Source organism: Ochotona princeps, chromosome 10 (genome assembly GCF_030435755.1).
Source record: "Ochotona princeps isolate mOchPri1 chromosome 10, mOchPri1.hap1, whole genome shotgun sequence".
NCBI classification, from domain to species: domain Eukaryota; kingdom Metazoa; phylum Chordata; class Mammalia; order Lagomorpha; family Ochotonidae; genus Ochotona; species Ochotona princeps.
The window spans coordinates 41,931,468-41,947,606 of record NC_080841.1 but is presented as its reverse complement, the minus strand read 5'-3'; the positions used below and the strand labels follow the sequence as shown (position 1 = coordinate 41,947,606).

The following is a 16,139-nucleotide window of genomic DNA, read 5'->3' as shown; positions in this document are numbered from 1 at the left end:
TGGGCACAGTTGGACTGGGATGCAGCATCCATTGCTTTGCCCAGGAGAGAGGAAATGGAGACAAAACTGACCCAGCTATTGCCACTACCAGTGTGTGTACAGGCTGAAGTGGGTGACAGACAGAGCTGGACCCCATACTGACAAGCACACGAGAGTCAGGTCTAGCATCACTTCAGAAGAAGTTTCTTTGGCGATGTCCCGAACTGAACTATTAGACTCAGAACTTCAACCATAAAGAGAACTGGAGGATCGGTGGTGTGACTGTGGAGTACAGTGTTACAGCTGGGCCTCCTCAGTGGCTTAGAAAGAACAATGGACAGCATACCCAAATGCATATGGAGGATATGGCAATCCTTTGGAGCCTGCAGATGGCATCTGGTACCATAACAGAGGAAGGAGGATAGAACAAATTGATCAACTACCCCTGCCAAGCACTGGCAGCAAATATCTGGGCAAATTGAGTCTCTAAGGTGGAATATGTCAGCCAATGGACCTTGAAAAGATTTCCTCATCCTGGGAGAACTATCGCAACCACCTAACCAGAACCCTAGGAACCTGCTCTGCACTGGGGACCCTGGGATGAATTAGGGTAGCCATTCCCTATCTCTGGGTGCTGAGGCAGTTGGGAGGCTGGGTGCAGCTTTTACCCTTCTCTCCCCTAGCCCCTTACCTCAGACACAGGAAGAAGAAAAAAGAAAATGTGAAAACAATGGTCTCACCCACTTTTTCCTAACCCTCAACGCTTCCTAACCTAGTCAATTATGTAAACATCATCAAAAATAAAATTTTAAAAAACTTTCAATAAATATATAGATAAATAAAGCTTCAAAAAAAAGTAAAGGACTGAATAATACTTGAAAAATTTCTGATGAAAAAAAGCATTAGCCCATGTGGCTCCACTGGTGAATTCTACTTATTAATCACTCAAAAAAAAGAATACATTCACAAACTCTCTCAAACATTATAAGCGGAGAAAACACTTCCCAACTCATTCTATTAAACCAGCATTAACCTGACATCAAAATTAGACCACGCCATATCAAGGAAATAAAGTTACAAATCATATCACAATGAATATAGAAGTAGAAATTCTCAACAAAATACTAGCAAAGTGAGTATTATCTCATACAGAAAGGTTTACACACCATGACCAATAGGGATTTATCCCCAAACACAAAGTTGGTTTAATTTCCAAAAATCAATTAATATAATACAACTTATTAATATAACAAAGGATAAAAATCATATAAACACCATGATAGGCAAAAAACACAAGGATTTGGCAACATCAAAAACTCCTCTGTAAAATACTCAACAAACTAGAAGAGAGCATTTTCAATCTGAGAAAGGCCATCTAAACAGAATTCAGAGCTAACATCAGACTTCACAGCAAACAGCTAAGTGCCTCCTCCCTAAGAAAAGGATGTCCATTCTCACCACTTGTAGCTAACGGTACACCGAGGTCTAGCCAATGTAGTTAGGCACAAAAAATGAAGTAAGAGACTTCCAAGGAGGAAAAGAAGAACTCATAAAACATCAATAAAACTAGTAGTTTTTTTTAAGCTATAGGAATATAATGTGTTAAGTGCTCAGAATACCTGATAAGAATTCAACAGCTACTGTTCAATATGTTAAAATAATGACATTTTCTCTTATAAATGTTTGCTGTGCTTTGTAAATAGGTTAATAAACATGAGAAGAAACAAGAAAAACTTGTCTTTGGGAACAATGTTAGTTGGGCATTAGTCTTCCCTAAATAAAGTATTTATATGTTCTGAATGAGACAAGGAATTTACTAGCAGCTCAGAATGATAAAAGACTGCATTCTGTAATCACGTGAAGACTTTATCACTATAAAACAGCCATTCTGTTCCCAGGGCTAGCAACTCCCACAGTGCACTAAGTGCAGATGAGATCAAAAAACAAAAACCATGTACTCACATTTTTCAAGACAGGAAGCGCCAACTGCTCAAAAGAAGTCAGGTCAACCACATACTGGCCAACTCGACATTCACGTTTTCCAGGTGGAGGTTCCAACCTGAAGGAGAAAACACTGTATTCTTCATAGAAGACTCCTACATTGATGATTGGTGTTAGCTGTTCCGCTGAGCCTCTGGCCTGCTGTCTATGCTAGGTCATCTTTAATAATCACCTATACTAAAAGCAAAGTGTGTAAAGCTGATCTGACTTAGTTTTCTGTCCTGAAAATGGAGCTACCAGTAAATGTCCAACAGTGGACCTTGCAGTATGATGGTGGAACCATTCCCACAGCTCTACGCAGCGAACACCTATCCTTTAAAAACTGGCACTAATGGGGCAGAAGTTAGGCACAATGATTAAACTGCTGTTTGGGACACCCACATCCCATTTAGGAATGTTTGGGTTTGAGTCCAGCTCTGTTCCTTGTTCCAGTTTCTTGCTAAAGTTCTGCCTGAGAGGCAGGTCATGGCTCAAGCACTTTGGTCTCTGCTTCACATGAGGCACCTGGACTGCAGACAAGCTCTTGGCTTTAGCATGGCCCAGGAGCAGCCCCAACTACTGTGGGCATTTGGGGAGTGAAGCAGAGGACAGAAGGTTTATCTCTCTACTTATTTCTCTGCCAGTCAATCAAAAATTTAAAAAGAAAAGAACAATAACACTAAGAAACAGGGCCAAGAATTGGAAATGAGAAGAGCTTATGTACAGTGCAGTGAAATGTGACTTTTTTATACATGTTTTCCATGACAGTTTCATTTTGTTTTTGTTCTCTTAGAAATCTCTAAAGGCCCAAGATTCTTTAGATGAGATCCCCTGGCTCTACCCCATACCCAGGGAGAAACAACCTGAAGCAAGGCAGAGTACAGCATTCCACAAGGTATTTATTTTGGTGAACTTAACTCCTGCTGAATAAGAATAAAAGAGCTCCCAAAACCCAAAGGGAAGGGCAGCTGAGAGCATAAAACTCTATAACAATGAGTAATCAGTACCCAACTCTAGATAAAGGACCCCGGGAGCCGGACAACGTGACGACATCAAATCCTATTCTTCTCCCTCCCTGTCTGACTTCTTCTGTGTAAAATCCATCCACAGGCACACCAGAGGACCGTAACACCTCACAGGTTTTCTGGATCAGGGTTGTTTTCCCAACCCCTAAAAAAAAAGCAAGAGAGAGAAAAAGCTATCAGGAAACACTCCTTTACCAGTACACACACAATACCTACCACCCCAAGAGAACAAGCATAGTGGGCAGAGAAACAGGCTGCAAATGGATTTTTATGAATATTAATTTCACTTTAACTCTGACTGCTCCAGGTATGAACTCCTGAGACCAAATACAGGCCTCCAAGATCAGCCACAGGTACTGCCAGCTGGATACTGGGAGAAAAGTGAAATGCCACAAGCCCTTTACGGCATATACATACAAATGACCACTGAAAAGGTGTATCACCTTGCTGATGGCCTGAACATGTTCTACTTTAAACAGAAGTAGAGTTCGGGATAGAGTTGGTGACAGAAATCAAGAACTACAAATACCAGCCAATAACTGCAAATGGGAGAATGTTGTACACAAAAGAAAAAGAAATTATACATTACTACAAGGCAGTTTTATCATTAGCTTTTACACAGTCATTATACTATAACCATTGCCTGTGAAGCTAATGAAAATTACAACTGCTCTGGAACGTAGAGGAGTGGGCAGGCATTACGGCACAGCAGTTAAGCAGCCTAGGTTACATGCACATCCCATACTGGAGCGCCTGGTTCAAGTTCTGGCTCCTCTGCTTCAATCCAGCTTCCTTCTTATAAATCCTGGGAGACCGAGGCAGCAGGTGTCAGCTCCAGCACTTAGGTCATGACCACCCACGAGGGATACTGCAGAATACCTTGAGAATGATCCACTGTGTCAGACTATACACAGTTTGGAAATAAAGGATGAGCAGACCAACTTTCAGAAGACAGTGTTTTGCAATATTTGAGGGTGTCCTTGAACATCAAATATTTCCCTAGCCCCACTCCCATTGCCTGGTAAAATAAATCCCAAAGTCTTCGACATAAAAGGTTGCTTTTGTTACTGCAGGCTAAACACAATTATTAAAAGAGAACTCTAGGCCTGATGTCATTGTCTTTGATAAATGAACTCGCAGCTAACTTTGAAATTACACCTGCTTCTCAAAGAAGCTGGAGACACCACTGTCTGCACATTGTGGCTCATTTTTCCTTCTTTGGCCCCCTGGATGCTGAGAGCCAACTTCCCTGCCTCTCTCTCCAGGAACCTGTGGTCCATGGACAGCACCTTGGCTTAACAGCATCTCCTCCTGTATAACCCCTGCTTTGACCCACGCTAGCTCATCCTGCAGGTGAGAGCTGCAGTCACAGGGTTCTGGGATTTGACCCAGGAGTCAGAAGGGGCCAGGCAGGGACAGGGGCAGCTGAGAGGGGGCTTCTCCACCTGCAGCCTCTATCACAGAGGAAATTGGGGAGCTGTATTTGCATATCGGGGTCGGACAGGGGGAGGTTATTTCTTCGGTTTCTCAGTCCTCTGAGCAATGCTGGCCAGGGGCCGCAGCACCTGTGAGGGTCACACGTTGCAGCTGATCCGGAGACCTTTCTGTGCACAGCGCCACACCAACACCACAGGAATGAGCTCCGCTGCAGCGGGCCTTGCCCCATACAGGCTGGTTCTGGTCTGTAAAAACCTGTTTTCAGGGAAGCGGCAGGGAAGTAGGCTCCAGACTCTCCTGCCAGTCACTTAAATCGGCAACTTGAGAGGCGGGCCCTCTCTGCAGAGTCCATTGCGGACGGCCCCCTCCACGCGCGTCCTCCCAAAGGCGGAGACACCAGCGGCGTTTACCTGGGGGTCCTGTCAGGAACACGTGGCGGGCCATGCGGGTAGTCGGGGACCCGGGTTTAGTCAAATATTCACGTCCTGGATTAGGATTTAGTTTTGGGTCGGGGTCGGGGGTCAAAGCTCGGGCCCTGTCTCACCGGTGCCGGAGGCTCCGCCTCCGCCGGCCGGAAGCGCCGCCTCCACGCCCGCGCATGCGCTTCCGCCGCGAGGCCGCGCTCGCGCTTGCGCTCTCAGGTCAGCGTTTGCCTGTGCGCGCGCGCGCCTCAGGCATTTCTGGAAGATTGGAGGTTAGTAGCCGGGTGCCATAGAAGGTCCTGTTTGGTCCCCGGTCATGTTTGGTGCGTGAGGACGTCAATTCCTAAGCCATTGCAGCTCCAGATGAGCGCGGTTCCCCGGAGGTCTGTGTCGGTCGGACATGACGGGTTGAAGTTACCTCAGGCTGAGAGAGATTGTCCTTCGGTGTAAGGTTCGAAGCTTGGAAGCTTCCTTCAGAGGGGTAGGCTCTGATAAAGATTCAAACTCGGCTGCCGAGTAGCCCTTCCCAGGGAATTTTCAATTTGCACTCAACAGTCAAAAATCACGACGAATCTACCTTGCAGAGTTCACGGGCTTTATTTGTGCTCTAAAGTCGAAGAGCGTCTCATTCGAACAGCATACCTAAGATCTGCGAGCAGGTGGCTTTGTGGGCAGTAAAGGGCTGGACAAACTCGTTTGAAGTCACTTTCCTTAGGAGGTTGATACCGGGGGTGTCCTCTGGGTACGGATGCAGGTTGACTGAATCTGCTTTGTAGGAAAGCTAGCCCTTTTCAGAGTTCGTTGTGAGCATCTGGCACTGGGCATGAGCGTCTGTTCTGGTTCTCTCAGGTCTGCTTTGGCTAGTGCAGGAGATCCTGTCCAAATCAACTACCTGCCTCCACTTTAATAGCAGAAGTTGGTCTTGGGCCAGTCATGCGCAGCTGGGCTTCCTCCACTGCTTGACCTCCAGGAAGTTCCTAGCATCCTCTAGGGTTGACAGCTACTGGTTTAGGCAGATTTCAACCATGGCCGTGCATAGAAAACCCAGTTTCTCCTTGCTGCCAAATGGAAGTGTAAATCAATGCAAGATACACCTGGAAGACCTCTACAAAGAATTAAGTCACTTCCCTACCTCCTGTAACCATTTCAAGTGGTCCAGCCATCACATTGAAATAGCGATGGCCTTGGGCCAGATTTACCTATAAACGCTTTCATTCTAACATGAGTAGAGTTTTACTTGTGATCCATCATTCACCATTCTGAGAAAGCAATTTCAGTGAGTGCTCAACTTAATGGGTTAGTACCACCACATGGGCATCCTGGACTCCCTTTAGCTAGCAATATATGCTGGTCAGATGGCCCTAGTTTCTGGCTGTTAAAGGAGAAATCATCTTTTTAAAAAGTCATATTTGTGTAATATTGCTGTTACCATCATTTTTGTATCACACATAGGCTGTAGTATTGTGAGTAAATAATTTTTTTATCCCAACTGGCCTTGCAGGGCCTTTCATCTCAATTTATTTTGCACTTCCATGAAAATTGGAGTTAATGAACAGCTGATACAGCAAAATAAACCCTAGAAGGGGCTTTAAAACCAAAAGCACGTAGACATTCATAGATCTCCCTTGTATCAAAATTATTAATTTTAAGTGTTATTTCTGTAACATTTTCTATCAGTGAAAAGCAACTTGAATGGGAAATCTCCCCAGAAGTTTGGTTATTTTCTTTACTGCCCCTGGAATTCTTGTATTAGTTCACGTAGTTCAAGGACATTTGGAATCTAGAGAATTGATATCTTAATGAACAAAAAATGCTTCGAAAGTCAGATGTTCTTTGTAAAAGGTTATTTTTTGTTTTTGTGTTTTGTGTGTGTGTGTGGTCACAAGAATATGTGTACCCCATGATGCTGTTGATTTATAGTTTCTTCCCTATGGGTTCTTATAAACTGATAACATAGTTTAAATTATATACATATATATATATTAAAATATAATATATAAGAGATTTGCAATAAAAGAATGGCACAAATAGGGAAAAATTCAAGTACAAACAGAGGCAGGTGTTTAAGGTAGTATGTTAATTAGGTCTCCTGTGTCCTGTGTCAGTGTTTCTAAGTTCGATGTCTAGCTCTAATTCTTGATTCCAGCTTCTTGCTTATGCAGACTCGGGGGAGACAATAGTAATAATTCAAGTGCTTTGATTCCTGCCACCGCCATTGGAAACCTAGGCTGTATTCAAGTGCTGTGAACTGAATGCTTATGTTCCCTGAGAAGTTCCCTATTGATTATAGTATCTAATGTGATTGTATTAGGATGTGGTGCTTTGGTGAAGGGAATAGAGGCTTCATAAGTTGGATTAATGACCTTGTATAAAAATAGGAAAGAATTTGCTTTCTCTTTTCTCTGCCTGCTACCACTTAAGGACCCCCAATGAGAAGACCACCATCTGTAAACAGGAAGAGGGCCCAACCATTTTGGCACCTGGACCTTAAATTATTACCTACAGAGTGGTGAGAAATAGGTACTGCTTAAGCCACCCTGTCTATAGTATGCTGTTATAGCAGCCCCAACTAAGTCTCAAGGTAGAATTTCCCAAGGAATGGGTGATTCCACTCTTTTATTATTGCAGATCTTGGGTGCAGCTCCCCTTTTGATTGGCTGCAGTACAGTTCTTTATTAAAGCAGACACAAATCCTTCTATAGTGTCCCCAAATGTCTGAAAACACGGCTTATTTTATGTCCCAAAACACAAGCCACATTTTAGCCCTCTCCCCTCAAATCCTGTGCCTTGACCACTATACAGTTAAAGGACGGGAATATTTGAGAAGCAAGACCAAGCCTTTTTATCAGGGCAAAGAAGCTGTTTCCTTCCTGCAAACACATCAGAGGCTAATAGCCCATTCTAAACTGACTGAATTTGTGACCGTGTTCTAAAGCAACTACACCTTAAAGTAGACCTCCAACTCTGTGTATGACTCAGTGAATTGTTTTGGAAGATACACAAATGAAGCACCAGGGAAACAGCATTCTAACTAGCCAAAATCAAAGAACTGTCACTGCTCAGAGGGGGACTTGCACCTGGGACTGATACCTTCAAAACCCATGCTTTGTCATGTGTTGATTTTGAAGATGACTTTGCTCATAGTTTTTCTGGGCAAATTCATATTGATATTCACTTAAAACTGACCTCTTATTGAATGTCCACCATTAAGGAACTTCATTTTTTAACTACAAAAGAATTCCTGTACGAATATTTAAGTTAACTGGAATGATAATGGTGCATGTATGCATGCATGCAAATTTGCAGATTTCCAAGTTTGAAAAATCCTTTTATACATCCTGTTGTATTTGAGCAGATGCTGCATGTTCATGTACATCATGTCCTGGTGAACATGGGAAAAAGGGCTTTGCAAAGCTTTGGCTCGCATTAAGGGCCTGTATGAGAATTAATAGAAGACAGTTTCCTGACTTTGGTCTGTGTCCCTAGGGCACTCTCTGAACCTGCTGCTTTATCTTTTTCTGGGGGGAAGGAGAACACTTTTCAAAAGTATGACCATTCTTAGGGCACATACAAAAAACCCAGGCAGATGAGACTCAGTCAAGACACTGAAGGATTAGCCCCAGGGTAGGGACCCAGGGAAAAAGAGGGAATGCCCTCTAGCCTCTTCTCAAATAATAGAAGTTAGCAAAGAAGATTTTATTAAGTGAGCGTTTAGGGACAAGCAAAGAGGTTCAAGGAAAAGGGGACTTGTTGGCACAGCTTCTGTTTGGCCCCAGTTGTTTCTTGAGGAATGCTAATACTGTGCAGCTATCTTTTGTTCAGGTTCATATTCATTCATTTCACTTGGATCCCATCACTGAAGAATGTATTGTTTGTGAAATAATGTGGCATTTGTTCTGGTTTGAATCTGCTTGTGATGAGGAGGAACCCAAAATTGCTGTGTTTAATGAATATTCAACAGCTCATCTAAAAAGAGCAGGTTATTGAATATACTTACCTCAACTCCTCTCTCCTTTTCTCCTTCTCTCCCTTCCTTCTTTCTATTATTCCACATTCTGTGATTAAATAACAGGGATTAAGGCTACATTTTAAATAGCTTCTGTGAAGAGATGATGAAAACTGTCAAAAATGCTGGTGCTTGTAAATAAGTAATTTCTGGAAGGGCCAGTACATTGGTTCAATTGGCTAATTCTCTACTTACAAGCACCGGCAGCCCACATAGGCACTGATTCGTGTCCTGACTGCTCCACGTCCCATCCAGCTTCGTGCTTGTGGCCTGGAAATGGATGGATGGCCTTTGGCGTTTGGAACCCTGCACCCGCGTGGGAGACCCAAAGGAGGCTCCTGGCTCCTGGATTCAAATTGGCTCAGCTCCAGCCATTGCGGCCATTTAGGCAGTGCACCAATAGAAGAAAGATCTTTCTGTCTGTCTCTCCTTCTCTCTCTCAACCGTGCCTTTCCAATGAAAACAAATACGTCTTTAAAAAAAAGATAAGCAAATTTCTAATTCCTGTAATTTATTTGTTAGTGGAACATGTTTTAAATTCCTCTTTGTGCTAAGCCTTTTGGAAGGAGCTATATATGAGCAGTAGTGGCATACTGCACATATTAATATTCTGAGTAAATATATATGCAGTGTTATCACTTCTGCCTACAGAGTTCTGATTAGGCATTTCTGGGCAATAAAAGATGGATATGACAGGATCCTTGTCATAAAATACCTATAATCTAGTTTTGAAATCTCAGTGATTCACACAACGCAGTTAGCTGATGACACAGATAAAATCTAAGAGTCCACACGATGGCCACTTTGAATCCATCAGAATGGCTTCTATCCAAGTAAATAGCAAATCTGTTTCCTTTGATGAAGATGTGGAGAAACTGCAACTGTTTTGCACTGAATAGTACCTGCCTAAGATCCATACATTGCATTTAGTTAATACATCTTGCTTGCCTGTAATATAAAATGTCATCATTTTATTTTTTCCTTGCTGTTTATTTGTTTAAAATGACACACCTGTGGCTTGCCCCCTACCATTTTTCAATCTGAGTTTTGGTGATTGGGTCTCCATGGTATTGTTTAGCTTTTTCTCTCTGTTTCCTATATTCTTCTAGATTAGCAGCCCACTGATACTTAATCCAATGCGTTACCCTTGAGCCTGGTAGTGCTCAGTGTCTCTCCTTGATGTGTCAAGGTGAGAGTCAGGATTGCAGTTTACTATTCCTTGCTGTAGCAACACCCTTTCTTTTCCTCATTATTTTGAAATTTAAAGGTTTACTGAGCTCACTTGCTACATGTGAGGCCCTGTGCTCTGCTCCTACACACATCTCATTCAGTGTTTCACAGCACTCTTAGGAAATAGCATCGTTAAACTTTAATATTCAGTTCAACTGCCCTGCATCTAAACCTTTCCTGCATTGGAGAATTACCACCTTATGAGACCTTGTGGGAAGCAGAGTTTTGCTCTTTCTGGGCCAAATCCCACATTTCCAGCCAGAGCAAAGAGAAAAGGAACTAAGTTCCGCACTGGTAATTGTTAGAACACTCAAGGGAAGCCAGTACTGCCTTAGGGCGTGTGAAAGTAAAAAGTCTAATATCGTTAAAGTCATTTGCAATCAGAAAAATGTTAAGCAATAGGGTGGAAAGATACTTATGAAATAATGTAGAATAAAAGAAACAATACAGGCTATTGCATGTGCAATGTGATTATTATAACTTTATAAAAGAAAATTAAATTAAAAACAGCTGCCTAAATGTAATTGGAAAACCTAATCCAAAGTATTAACAGCGATGTGGATGAATGGCAAGAAAACGAGTTAAATTTCATCATTAGATTGTTTGTATTTAGTATTTGCCAAATTGTAAGCAACACTTTGGAAAATACAAATATAGACATTCCTCTACTCCACCGCCATAGACCCAGACACATTCTCTATGTAATGGGATCTAGGCATGGTCAGAAATAAAGGCTGTAACTGTCACAAGTGCATTGCATCAGGAAGAGGATGTACACCTTCTGACCCATTCTAATGCACAACTTGACCTGGTTTCATCTTACTATTTGACTATCCAGTGTTCTGCCAAGATCCAAATGTATTGTGGTGTCTTTAGCTCCATTTCTGCTATGACTGGGTAATTGCCCTGAAAATGGCTGATATAAAAGAATTTCATGGCATACTCATAACCCTGTAAATGGGATCTGTGCACTGAACTGGGAAAGCAGCTGAAGTCTGCACAGGACAGAGAAGGGGTAAAGGAGATGAGGAACAACTCTTACGCATGCCTTCATGTTTTTGTATAGATTGAACCTCTTTTAAAACTCTGCAACCAGACTGCCACTCTTAAGAATTGTTGTATATCACTGTTGTAGGCTCTGGGAGATCACTCAAGATAGAGACAGCAGTGCTTCTGTCTCCAGAGGAATAGTTCTGTAGTTCCCTGCATGCTGCCCTGCCAGACAGCAGTATGCTTGTGCTGCTGTGAACTGCTTCCCAAGGCCTCTGTGATGGATGTCTTCCTGAGAACAGGAGGCACTGCCACCTCTCTACAGGAGTTCTGAGGAAATACAGAAAGTAGGCATCTTCTTCCAGCCAACACTTACATAGTGGAAACAAAATCTTCAGATCATCAGACCATATTCTCTATGATCTCCATGGGGGATATCAGGAGCATAGGCCCAGAACTGTGGGGTAGGGGAAGGAAAGAGAGAGAAAGCCTGATAGTCTCTTTGTGCAGTGGCATGAGGCAGCAGGAGACCTGCATTCACAGCCTATTTTGTGAAAAAACACAGATAAAAAATTAATACCTCCCCTCCTTTTTTTTAGTAGAAGTATATGCCATGCAGTATTTGTGGGCATACTTAAGCTAAATAATTACTTGCTGCTTATCTGAATGCAAACTAATTAATCTATATTCTATTGGCTAAATCTGGGTACCATAAGTATGCCTTGTCAGCGACTGTGCACCCAGTAGTCTTCCCTCACCCTCTTTTTCAGTGGCTTGAGAAAATTGGACGAGAGTTCATGAAAGAGCCTCTTGACTCAAATTCTGTGTCTGAGATGTGATTAGAAGGGAAAACAACATTCAAAGGCTTAGACTATAAGCAAGGAAAAAGGAAAGTGGCTATGATTAACAGGATATTCAGGTTTTATTTCTATAGTACTAAACTGATCAAGACATTGAATTTTTCTCTTTTCACAAAGTAGTATGGGTATTTATAGACCTAGCTTAAAGCTGAAAGGCAAAGTTATTGTCAAACCATTAAAAATGAGTCACAAAATATTTGTGCATAAATAGTCACTATATTGTCATTAATTATGATAAGAGGAATTTAAACTTCCTAGAAGTATGGGTAGATAACAGTTGGTCCAACTATCCTATAGAATATGTGGTATGTAGCTAGTAAAAAAATCTGCCTATGAAGAATTTTAGCAAACATGGGAGAATATGTCAAAACAGAAAATAGTAGCTGATTTTTGACCTAGGAGTTGACATAAATTGGTACATCTTGGATGACGGATTTCAGTCTGTGTAAGTGTTTCAGGATCTTGGGAGGTTACCCAACGTGTGAGCTTTCTCTCTTTCTCTCTTTCCTTCTCAGATAACTAATAGCTACAAAATTTTAGAGCTTTTGAAGAATTAACCATAAAAAAGGAAATAAAATCATAAAATTTTACAGTCATATATATAATATGAATGCAAAACTAATTCTTAAAAGTACAGTGGGTCAATAAGACTTTAGTATTGCTTTATCTCTGGATAATGTGATACAGATGATGGGGATTTTTCTTATTTTTTATGTTTTCTACAACAAGCAGTGTTATTATAGTGTATAAAGCATTTATTTTCATAATCTTTCATATTCTAAAACAATAATTGTGAATTAAGATTGAGAACCTAAAATGCAATTACATACACTTATATGTCCACTACTTGGTTAGTTCTTCTCCTCTGATTTATTTCAAAATTTCCTGGTCATTAACTCATCTTTTCACTTCCCTCCTCTAGGAATGAAGTTTTGAGCAAGCAGTTGGCCTTCTGCACATTTGGTAAGTCTTAGCCAACCCTGAAGAGTCAGAGCTAGAGTAATGTTTTAAATATAACTTGGGAGTAGACAGTGCAGGTATCTCAAGGGAAAGCATGTATGGCAGAAGAAAAGGTAAGCAGAGAATGTTTGAGGTGCACTAAAGGAATGGAAAGGAGGCTAGAATAAAAGGAGCTAAAGAGAGAATTGTGTGAGTTTCATAAAACACTTTTTTAACAAATTAAAATTGAAAATAGAAATGCAATGCACTATCTAGTTTGTACCCAGCTTTTACCCAGTTTGTACACCGATTTCATCGAAAGACACTATGATGGGAACATCCAATGTTTGGTGAAATATCTGGGCACCAAAGCCCAGCCCGTTTGGTGCACATAAGTAACCATCACAATCAACAATATGGTTTGCTCGTGATTTATTTTCAAATTTTAATTGAAAGGCATAGAGACAGGGAAGGAGAGAAAGAAACCTTTCCTTGAGTAGCTCATTTCCCAGATATCTGCAAAAGCTAGCACTGGATTAGGTGCAAACAAAGAGCACAGAACCTAAACCTAGTCTTCTACATAGGTGTTAGGGATCCAGATATTTGAGTCAATAACTGCCACTTCAAGGTTACAAATTAGTAGGAAGCTGGATTCATAAGTGAAGCTGGAACTTGAACTCATGTCCTCTGATATGGATATGGGCATCCCAAGTGGTATCAACTGCAACACTAAACTCTTGAGGACAGAACTAAATGATCTTCCTGGTCCTTATCTAAAAGTCCCAACTTGCACTCACTGTCTTTTTGATTCTGCCTCTCTCTTTCTCTCTGTCATACACACACACACACACACACACAGAGTCAACATCCCCTCAGTTATACTCACTTAGGGTTGGTGTACACATGTAGGAGCTCAAGCAATGCTCTACCTCTGGAGCCACATTATTACTGTCTGGTTCCCTCAAGTATATTTCCTCTCCTAGAAGAATCTGCCATTCCCAAAGAGGACTTCATTATTCACCTTGCCTTTTGTATCAATTACAGTTTTGCAGAAAAATTGAACCCCTAAGAGAATAGGGATTTACTGTGGAGTTAGACTCCACACAGCTGTGGGAACTCACGGGACCAGCTTTCTTCTGTGTTACTTTTGAGTGTGCTTTCTGTAACCGATTGGAATTTGAAAAATAGATGAAGCTTATTTCTCACCAACTCTGTCCTTGATGATACAGGTAGTCAATGAGGAGCTGCATTCAGAGACCCAGTGCCCAGAAAAGCTGAAGAGGGAGTTGCGACAGGTAGACAGAAGCTGAAAGTTCAGGTGAGCCCTATTGCTACAGGGGCACTGATAGGTGAGGTACCCACAAGCTGCGGGCCATAACCTCACTTTCTGAGGATGGAACACACAGCTAGTATCCTGTGCTGCTGTCTCCCAGTCTTGCACAAGTTGTTTCCTGTAGCCAAATCTAACCTTAAAACAGAGGGGAGGAATTCTGGAATACTAAGCCAAGTTTAGTTGACATCATCCAAAGTTGTTATAATCCATCCTATGTCAACATGGCATCCATGTACACTGCATTTAACCAAACCAGACTTCCAATTAAAAATAACAAAACAGTCTTATGTGACTGCAATTCATGTGTAAATAAAATGATGGAAGAGTTGGCCAGCTGTCCTCCACAAGGAGGATATGAGCGCCCTCTCACCATCTTGGGGTGATCATCCCTTTCTAGCTGAGTGCAAACCCTGTTGATACACTATAATTTAAGTGTTGCAACATAAGTTAAACACTGTGAACAAACATTATGTTAGATAGTAGTGCTTAAGAAAACCATGGTTTTTGTGAAAAACTAAATTTAAGATGAGTTGATTTTATTGTAAACAAATTTTGAAATCCATTCATACTTTCTCATAGTGTGTATTTTTTCCTGAACTTTAACACCCTGAGTTTGGATGAATCTCATTGTTTCTCACCAAAATAATGTAATTTCATTTCTCTTGAACCTTTTAAAGTTCATGTCCATGTTAAAACTAGGAAATACTCAGACTGCATTCTTCATTTTTGTAGCTGGTGACATAGCCAAAGCTTTTGCCCCAACAAGCACCCATTGATTGTGATTTCTTACTTTAGCCCAAATCTTCACCACCTTTGTTTGGTAAATCTCTGATTATTAGCAGGCCTTCTATCATTGATTTCTTCAGTTTAATATTGACTATTCAGGGAACATTAGAAATACTGAGAGAAGCTCCAGGAACTTGCCTATATTCTAGACATGCCTTTTATTCCCAGTTGTGTAGTTACAACTCAGTCTTTCTCTGATAGACAGAATTCATCTCTCCAGCCAGTACGGTAAACAACTTCTTTATTGGTTTATTGGCATAGGGATCCCCAAGTGACTAGTTAGCTGTCTTACTTTCTATTTCAATGGAAACAGTGATGAATATGATAGAAACTTTTCCCCTCAGAAACTGAAATCCCTGACCAGCAGAGTTCAAGATCAAGGACATTGGAAGATAAATATTTCACTGGTGATAAGGGAAAAGTCATTTGTGTTTCCACTATTTGAATCCTAGACCTGTGAATTCTGACTATTAGAAATAAAATCATATAATGATGGCTTCTTTAGAACTTGTGATACCTCTACCATATACCAACAAGCTCATAATGTAACTGAGTTTCCAAAGGCCATTTCAATGTTCTGTGAAGGTAACTATTTGGAACACAGTAATGTCATGATTATGGATTGTTCATGTATTCTATGACTGGAGCATATAGATATATATTGTTTCCCCAAAGTTGAGTCTCTTAACAAGAAATCTGCTGTATGGAATAGCAAGATAGTGAATAAACCTGTCCATAACTTCTTGCATACTGTTTTTGACCTCATCCAAAACTGCCAAATTTTAATTTTAAAATTGTTCAATAAATGGGTTGGTGTAGCAAACACATGGGGTATATATTACTTCTTTGTTTATTACAAGAGAGGCTGGAAATGGCAACTTTTTCTGCATTTTGGAAGGGATATTTTAACATGATCAGTCCACTAATCTCCAGAAATTCAACCAGGTGATAGTACCCCTCTGGATTCTCATGAGGTGTACTCCCATATTTTATGTCTTATCAAGATATATGAAATAATTGTTGTGGATATAAGAAAAAGACATGAAGCCTATGGATCTGAGACTAAGGACTTTATACTTCTTGCAGCAGTAATCATCACAGTATCAGCACTTCTTATACCAGTTCCCCGAGCCCAAGTTCCTGTAGGCATTA

General features: G+C 41.2%; 1 protein-coding gene and 1 long non-coding RNA gene across 3 annotated transcripts in view; one reads left to right on the top strand and one right to left on the bottom strand.

Moving 5' to 3' along the window:
- Positions 1 to 4,947, bottom strand: part of NTPCR (nucleoside-triphosphatase, cancer-related) — a 28,178-nt gene extending 23,231 nt beyond the window's left edge. Inside the window, exons 1-3 of one of the 2 annotated variants that reach the window (XM_036495291.2) lie at positions 4,832 to 4,947; positions 2,967 to 3,129; positions 1,942 to 2,038 (exon numbers count right to left, since the gene is read on the bottom strand). In XM_036495291.2, the coding sequence (XP_036351184.1) occupies positions 1,942 to 2,038; positions 2,967 to 3,129; positions 4,832 to 4,865 (294 nt within the window). In that variant the 5' untranslated portion in view covers positions 4,866 to 4,947. The remainder of the gene's footprint in view (positions 1 to 1,941; positions 2,039 to 2,966; positions 3,130 to 4,831) is intronic. The other variant, XM_004578532.4, reaches the window with a different exon arrangement.
- A 135-nt stretch (positions 4,948 to 5,082) lies between these two features.
- LOC131481259 (uncharacterized) lies at positions 5,083 to 14,182 on the top strand. The gene is made up of 3 exons (XR_009246191.1): positions 5,083 to 5,115; positions 12,852 to 12,892; positions 14,098 to 14,182. It is a non-coding gene; the product is annotated as an uncharacterized LOC131481259 (long non-coding RNA).
- The last annotated feature ends 1,957 nt before the right edge of the window (positions 14,183 to 16,139 follow it).